This window comes from Pteropus alecto, unplaced genomic scaffold (genome assembly GCF_000325575.1).
Source record: "Pteropus alecto unplaced genomic scaffold, ASM32557v1 scaffold304, whole genome shotgun sequence".
NCBI lineage: Eukaryota > Metazoa > Chordata > Mammalia > Chiroptera > Pteropodidae > Pteropus > Pteropus alecto.
The window spans coordinates 601,635-609,650 of record NW_006435869.1 but is presented as its reverse complement, the minus strand read 5'-3'; the positions used below and the strand labels follow the sequence as shown (position 1 = coordinate 609,650).

General features: G+C 43.2%; 1 protein-coding gene across 1 annotated transcript in view; it reads left to right on the top strand.

The window, feature by feature from the left end:
• Positions 1-6,871: 6,871 nt before the first annotated feature.
• The window catches only part of LOC102895082 (zinc finger protein 14-like), a 14,055-nt gene continuing 12,910 nt past the window's right edge, over positions 6,872-8,016 (top strand). Inside the window, exon 1 of the mRNA XM_006911745.3 lies at positions 6,872-7,057. Coding sequence (XP_006911807.2) covers positions 7,055-7,057 — 3 coding nt within the window. The 5' untranslated portion in view covers positions 6,872-7,054. The remainder of the gene's footprint in view (positions 7,058-8,016) is intronic.

Genomic DNA, 8,016 nt, shown 5'->3' with positions numbered 1-8,016 from the left:
TTAATTATAACGTGTCATTGTGTGGGCGTCTTTGGATTCATCTTGTTTGGAACTCTCTATGCTTTCTGGACTTGTATGCCTATTTCTTTCACTGAGTCAGGGACGTTTTCCATCATTATTTGTTCAATCCCTTGCTCTTCCTTCTTCTTCTGGTACCCCTATGATGTGAATGTTGGTGCACTTGATATTGTCCTAGAGGTTTCTTAAACTATGCTGATTTTTTATAATTCTTTTTCTTTTTGTTGTTCCAGTTGGGTGTTTTCTGTTACCTTGTCTTCCAAATGGCTGATTCAATCTTCTGCTTCATATAACTGCTGGTGATTCCTTCTAGTGCACTCTTCACTTCAGTTATTGTATCCATTTCTTACTGGTTCTTTTTTATGGTTTCTGTGTTCTTTTTTCTGCTCACTCTCTCTTTGTCGAAGTTCTCAGTAAGTTCCTTGAGCATTCTTATAACCAGTGTTTTGAATTCTCTATCTGGTAGATTGCTCGCCTTCATTTTGTTTAGTTCTTTTCCTGGAGTTTTGTCCTGTTCCTTCATTTTGGACATGTTTCTTCATTTTGATTGCCTCTCTATGTTTGTTTTTATGTGTTAGATCTGCTATGTCTCCCAGTCTTGACATGTTTGCTTTATGTAGTAGATGTCCTTTGGGGCCCAATGGCAGTCTTCCTGATCACATGAGCTGAGAGCTTTAGTAGTGTCCTTTGTGTGGGTTGTTTGTGCCCTCTCGTTGTAGTTGAGCCTTGATTGCTGTTGGTATTTCAGTGGGTAGGATTGACCTTCATGCTGACTGGCTGTGAGAATTGGCCATGCCCATAGTGTATGAGTTGCTGTGTGGGGGCTGACTCCTGGAGAAGGGTTCACCTTAGTGGGCTCTGGTGCCTGTACATATCACCTTTTGGATGTGCCGCTTGTGGCTAATCGAGTGGTATTCTGAAGCCAGACACCAGATGTGTTGATTCTTGGGAAGGGCTCTTGCGTAGGTCAAGGTCAGCTGCTGCCTGTGACTGACCTGAGTCTACCTGGTAGGACCTACAAAACAATCCACAGTTTGTTGGTGCCTATGTTGGATCTGGAGGTGAATGGGAGAGGCCATGTTGTAAACTGAGGCTAGCTGCCAATAGTACCAAGCCTAGGTCCACTTAGCCAAAGGTGCAGGGCTATTAATAAGTCTCTGCTGCTGAAAGAGCCTTGAGTGGTACTCGAGTTGAGTGAGACAGGTCTCAGGGAGTCACCAGTGTGGGGCAAGTGGTGTTTGCCAGGTTAATAAGGATTCAGATATGGTGCCAGTGCTGAGCCTGGGGCCACTCAGCAAAATTCACATAGTACACAGAACAGAGGCCAGCAGTCATCCACCTGGAGCTGGCTGAGCCCAAAGAGTTGTCCAAGAAAGACTGCTGCGTGGGCCAACACCAGCTACTGAATGTGCCTCCAGCAGGGCTCGATTTAAGTGGGTGGTGTCCAGGGAGTCTCCAGGGTGAATCAGGCCAATGCAGTTTCAAATTTGGCCATGTGGGGAGCAGGCTTATCACAGGAAGGATGGCACCAGCTTGCCAGCTATGTAGGAGGAGGACTCAACACAGGGACAATAGTGGCTGTCCCAACAGCCACACAACTCAGAAAAATGCTTTATTTTATAGTCAGCTCTTAATTATATATTTAGTGAACATTTTTAAGATGTAGAGCTACTTTCAATATGTAGAAATGTTCAATGTAGTGTAAACACATCTAATTTTTCAAAAGCCCCCTATGTGATTTCCCAAACAACACTTAGAATGCTGTACAGTCAGAACCATAGATTAACACTCTGTGCCTCTCCCTCAGGCTACTAAACCTACAGGATGAAAATGCTGCATTGCCTTGCACTGTTAATTTTACTAAAAAATTTGGGGGAACAGCATTTTTATACTAAAACACCAATATATTTTGGAATAAATTCTTATGAAGTTTTAAAACAGGAATTTTTAAGACAGGAAACTTCCTGCTTCCTTATTTGGGTATTCCTCAGACCACTCCACGTCTTCCCTTGCTGAAGACAAGGCACTGCCATACCTATTGTTAATGGAGAGAAAAAGCACAGCATACAATATAGGGACACCAATATTAGCCAACATATTTTAGAGTATTTTCAGTTTACAGTTTATATTCTGGCACTCAAAACTCTGGGTCAAGTTTTGACAAAAGACGCGTTTAGTCATACTAAATACTAAGATAGTACTTTTAACTTAGATTGGTCAAAGTAAATCACACCAATTTCTAATACTCTAAAAATGAGCTAAAATGTCCTAATGAACATGCACCTACATTTAATAGGAATTAAATGTAACATGATCAGCTTTGGGTTTACAGATAATATCATATGTGAAGAATTTTGATATAAATAGATCATTTCTGCTCACTGCATTATGGCCAATTGATGTGATGATTATGGATGATGAAAATTACCCAAAATAAGGATATGACAAGATGTATGTGACACATACAGTGTAAAAGAAATATTATAAAATATTTGTTTACATTAGTTTTTAAAAAATGTGGACTGATAGGTAAGTTGTATGTTACTAACTCACCCCTAACTGATCTTTCAACTACTGCTTTCGTATCTTTACAAAATATACTTCAGATACGTTGTATAGTAATGAAGGCCTTTTAAATTTAAGTTGTTTTGTCCTCTACATTCTTGATATTTTAGTACTTCAAATCAGTCAGAACTTTGTAGACAGGCCTGAAATTTTCTTGAGTACTTGTTTCTTTAGCACTTTTAAGAGAGGAGGCATCTGAGAAATGCAAAGGGAAGGCTTACTCAAATGACCGACAGCCAGTTATAGATTAACCACATCCTATCGATCTCCAAATGGCCTTTTGGAAATTCTTGTCACACCTACAAGTGAAACGATCTGTAGATAGGACTGTTGGTCCAGGAATTCCTTCCCCCTTGCAGCCCTAGCCTGAAACTCTCCCTCCCCATCCTGAGTCAGGAGGTGCACACAGAACCTCAAAGGAATCACGTGTCCCTTGCATGGACACTGCAAGGGTATATAAGTTGTGAGAAATCTAACCTAGAGAGATCGTGCTTTTGTGCTGTTTAAAGCCTCACGCACTTCACTGGCATTCAATTCTTCCTCTAACAAAGTTGTCTGAATGTCCAATTTCATCCATTGGATGTCGCTTCCTGCAACACTTTGAACATAAAAAACCGCTTTTAAATGTCATTGTATGCCTTTAAAAATTCTGGTGCTTTGGGTTTGAAATAATTCAGTTGTCTTTTCCCTGTATATAAGTTGTATAATTTGTTAATTTCAAATACCAGTACTTCAATACAGTCAGGGTTTTTGGGGGGAGGCGGGGAGATGGTTCAGTATGCAAAAATTGATAGAAACAGTAACTCAAGACAACATTTTGCTTTGGAGCACATTTCCTAAGCATAAATTTATCTTTCTAATTATATTTACTCAAACAAATGTTAAATTTTGTTTGCATTCCCTGAGAATATATTTACTTGAAGATAAAAGCAATCCAGATGCATATCTAAATATTAGGTAGAATCCAATCAATGATTTAAAATTTTCTTTGGATAATCCATGAAATGAATAATTCAAATACAGATAAATGAGAGCTGGCCGTATATTACAGAAATAATTTGTATTTTTCATGAAAAAAGTTAAAGCAAATTCCTTACTTTTTTCTTTTTATTATAATGACTAGTTTTTGGTATAACATTGCTACTGAGATATACTTTTAGAATAAAATGTTGTTTTCCAAGAAACAAATTATTTTGTCATGGTCAGATGAGACAAACAATAAATATTTCTGGCAATATTTCTGACTCAAGAGGTTACTACTTTCCCAGGATCTAGAGTTATTTCCAAAAATGGTCGAAAGAAAGAAAACAAAACAGAAAATGTGATAAACAAGAAGGCAATAGTTATCCCTGAGAGTGATAGAAAGTCATGCCCTATTAGGTGAATTGGGGCAGATTTGACTAGTAAAAATATGTGTTGCCCTGTAATATTTCCTGGCTGGAAAGGAATAGGTTTCTGGTTTAAAAATGAACATTGGTTGATTAGATGTCTCTACCGTTTGTACAGAGAACCTCTACTCTGAGGGAGAGGGCAACTTATTTGCATAGGGTTTCAAGAATAGTTAAAGTAGCCCCTTATCTGTAAGGGCCTTGGTAGTTTTCCCTTTTATGGTAATTTCAATTTCTTCTAAAGTATTGGTACGGAGAAGGGAAAATGTCATCCTGCAATCCTCAAAGCAAGGGTCCTTATGACTCTGCTTAAATTTAGTTTTAAATCCCAACTTTAGAAATCATATCTCCCTCCCCGCCCTCTGTCTCAGAGACCTAGTTTCCTCTCCCCCCTCCCTCGCCCCCATTATCAGCAACCCCCGAGGCAGTGGAAGAGAGTAGCCAGGACCTGACTAACAGTCACACGGGCCGACCTTTGGTGGGCTCAACATAACATCTGGACCTATATTTCAGCTCCTGAGCCCTAAGGTGGACTGACCTCCTGGCTCACCTCCCACCAGTCAGCTCCTAGCATGACCCCAACCTCTAACCCATGGGTGTCGTGATTTTGGCCTATATTTATCAGGGCTTCGAGCATTAGCTTTCTGTTCTCCTGGATGGTGCCATTCATCAACAAATAGCCAATACTTTTCCACTGCAATTCTCAGTGTTTAGTGTTTGGCTTTGCTAGTTAGTGTCAGATGGATGACTTCTTTCTATTCTAGAATAGCCCCTTGCTTCCTTCTATTCCTTTTCTTTTTCTAAATCTTATTTTAGTTTTCTACAATCTTTCATCAGATAGCCTGGGCTTTTACAGTGAAAGCAGACTCCTTTCTCCTTGTTGAAAAGGGCTTCCAGGAGGCTTAATTGCTGGAGCAGATTTTAGTAGCTTTATCTTTTTCTTTCTTTTGGATAGTTTTAGGTAATCAATTGGCCAGAATTACTAACTTGCCAGTATGTGTGGTTGGCCAGTCTATGGTTTTTTTTAAATCAGAGTTTCAAGCACCTCATTTAATCCTTCCAAAAATGCCAAATTGAGCAATAGATCATTTAGCAATCCCTAAAACTGTCTGAAGACAGTGCTGAATGTTGTATGAAAGTTTTCTCAAAATGTCCAAAGAAATCAAGACGGTTTCATCAGGTCTTCACTTACATTGTTGGATTTTCATCCCATCCAGATCTTAGGGAAAAATCTCAGAGATGGGTTGGTATAGCCAGTGGGCTAATATCCTGCATTTTCCCCAGCCTGTTTCTCTTCGTTTTTAAAAGTCCTCTACAGGAATATTCCAGCAAACCTCACTTAGCCATTCTGCTGCTGTGCTCTTAAAACCAATAGATGTCTTAATTGGAACAGGTAAGAATAGCCAGGATCATATTTCTAACAGTTAAATCAAATTTCATTTGAAGGCAACAGCTTCTTGGAGAGGATCAGGAAAATCTTTAGTTACATTCCTTAATTCTGTTCCAGTTCAAGGGAAGCAAATTACTGCTATTTTTATGGCAACTTGACCCTGTCTGGCCATTTTCTGCTCTTACGAGTTCTTTCCTGACTGCCCTTCCCCCTCCTCAAGGACTCTCCAGCTCACATCAGGCATTTCATGGCTTGCCAACCAATTAATGTTCTTCATTATCTCTGTAGCTTGTTGTGGAAAAATCCCAAAATCAATCCAACAAAAAACCAAGCAGTAACTCGGAGAGAAGGAAAATCAAGATTTATTACCCACAGGCCCAGAAGAGCTAGAGCTCTGAAGATCTGGGCAGTGTGCTCAGTGACAACATTCCTTATATACAGGGCTTTTACACAAGCTGATTGGTTGATTGGAATTTAGACCATTACAAAGCAAGGGAGTTGCTATGGTTGCAAATAGTAACACTGGCGGAAGGGTGGGAGTTGTCATGGGTTACGGACCAGAGCAAGGTGTTACAAATTGTTACAGGAAGCCGGGAGCTGCCAGGGTACAAAGTGCTACAAGAGCGGGTACTGCTGGGGGCACAGTTACATTCGCGGAGCAAAGGTACAGTTACATTGGCAGATCCACCTGAGTGCAAGTGAGCTCTTGCATGCAGCAAGCGCTTTTGCAGAAAGCAAGCATATTAACAGAAGCAGAACAGAAAGCTGATTCGTTTTTAATGAAATTCCCCAAATTTCCTCTTCAGCTGTGTAGGAACGACAAGACTGTACGTTACAATTGGGGCTCAGCTTTTGGATAAGAATCTGTCGAGCCTCTGCCCGGCATCAATAAACACTGCTTCTTGCTTTATAGCCTCACTGTTCCATCTCACTGTTGAGAATCCTGCATTTCCCCTGCTCTTGAGACTGGCTTTTCTCTAAAGAGAGAGCTGCCAGAATTTCTGGTTTTTCTAGTCTATCTTCACTGGCCTTCTCTTGTTTCCCCTGGGTAAGTAAGGACCTTGGAGGAGAGAGAAGGGGGAGGGGAGGGAGGACACGTCCAGACAAGAGCGATCAGAATGTACAGGATCTATGGAGCACCTGGAGAAAGGGGGACCTGGGATGTTGGTATTGCGCAGTTTCAGAAGACTTCTTTTATTCAAAGACAGTTTCTAAAACTTTTATTAACTTCCTGGAGAATAGGAAGTCTGTCTGTGCCTTCTATTTACCAACCAAGGTATGCTTTCCAGTCACTCGGTTTAATATTAGAGCCAGCTTTGCCACTCATTCCTAAAATGCTGCAGGGACTAGGGAGTCGGCCCCGGGCCATGAGACAGTCTGGTTAAATGCAACTGAGCCAGGTCGGGACAGGTTCCCCGCCCAACAGCGGAAGCCCTTTAAGCTGAACCACGCAGCCTCCCGCTGGCTGTCACTCAGACTGGAAAGGGAGCTGCCCAATCAGGGGCATCGCAGAGGCGGCGGGTGGGGCGACGCACCTAAAAGGCCTATAGATCCTTCTGCTCCAGCCCTGCTGGGGTCCACTCCTCGCTTACTTACCCTTTAGGATCCTTGGTGTCTTTGGTGCCGCCTCTGTCTCGCTCTGATCTGCGTGAGAGTCGTAGGCAGGACTCAGGAAGACCCCGGAAACCCAGAGATGGTGAGTGTGGGGCCGAGTGCAGAGACTGTGACGAGGGGCTGGTTGGAACCCGCTGGAGCGAGACCCGGACTCCCCGAGGTCAAGTCAGGAGCCTGCGGACCCGAGTTCCCCCGGGGCGCCGGTGGGACCTCAGTCCCCTCCAGCACGCAGCGTGGGTCCTGGGCCGGCAGCAGGGGCCCCGGAAGTCCTGCCCCGACACTGAGCGCAGGGACTCAGGCCCCCGAGCCTCTGGGCAGCTGTGCACCGCAGCCCCGCGTCTCCCTGGATGGTGCTGTGACCACGGGGAGGGTCATTCGGGGACAGTAGTGACTCCGTTTCTGGGGTTCATGTGGTCGATGGGGTCCCCAGTCCCTTTATTTCTCCCGAAGCCTTTTTTTCTCCTGAGTTTTCCAAGTGTTTGGGGAGCAGAGTCTCAAATCTACGACCTTGTCCACCCAGCCTACCTCTTTCTTGGACTGGCAACAAGTCCCTAAATTTCCAGATTCCCTCCTCTCGTACCCTAAGCCAGCTTCCCCTTTGCGATTCACAGCATCATTATCAACTGTTTGTCCTCCGGGTGCATTTCAACAGACCCAATATTTTTATGTTATTTCCCCAGAGCCATGCAATGGCTAAAGATAAATTAAAGATTTATATTCCTGTGGATATTATAGGTGAGACGAAAGCCGAGAATGACCATCTGGAACTATGTTGCATGAAATCCCCGTTCCTCTCCGCCAGGACCTCCCCTGGGCACAGACGTCCTGCGGGAAGTCCTTTGGGTGCGGGCGCCTCCTTGAAACTTTCCTGGGTGTTCTCTCCCTGGGCACAGACGTCCTGCGGGAAGTCCTTTGGGTGCGGGCTCCTCCTTGAAACTTTCCTGGGTGGTCTCTCCTGTCAGCACTGCCCCTCATGGCGTTTGTCGCTTGAAATTATTTATTGACTTAATTATCTGTTTTTCAATAGGAGTAGAATGTATT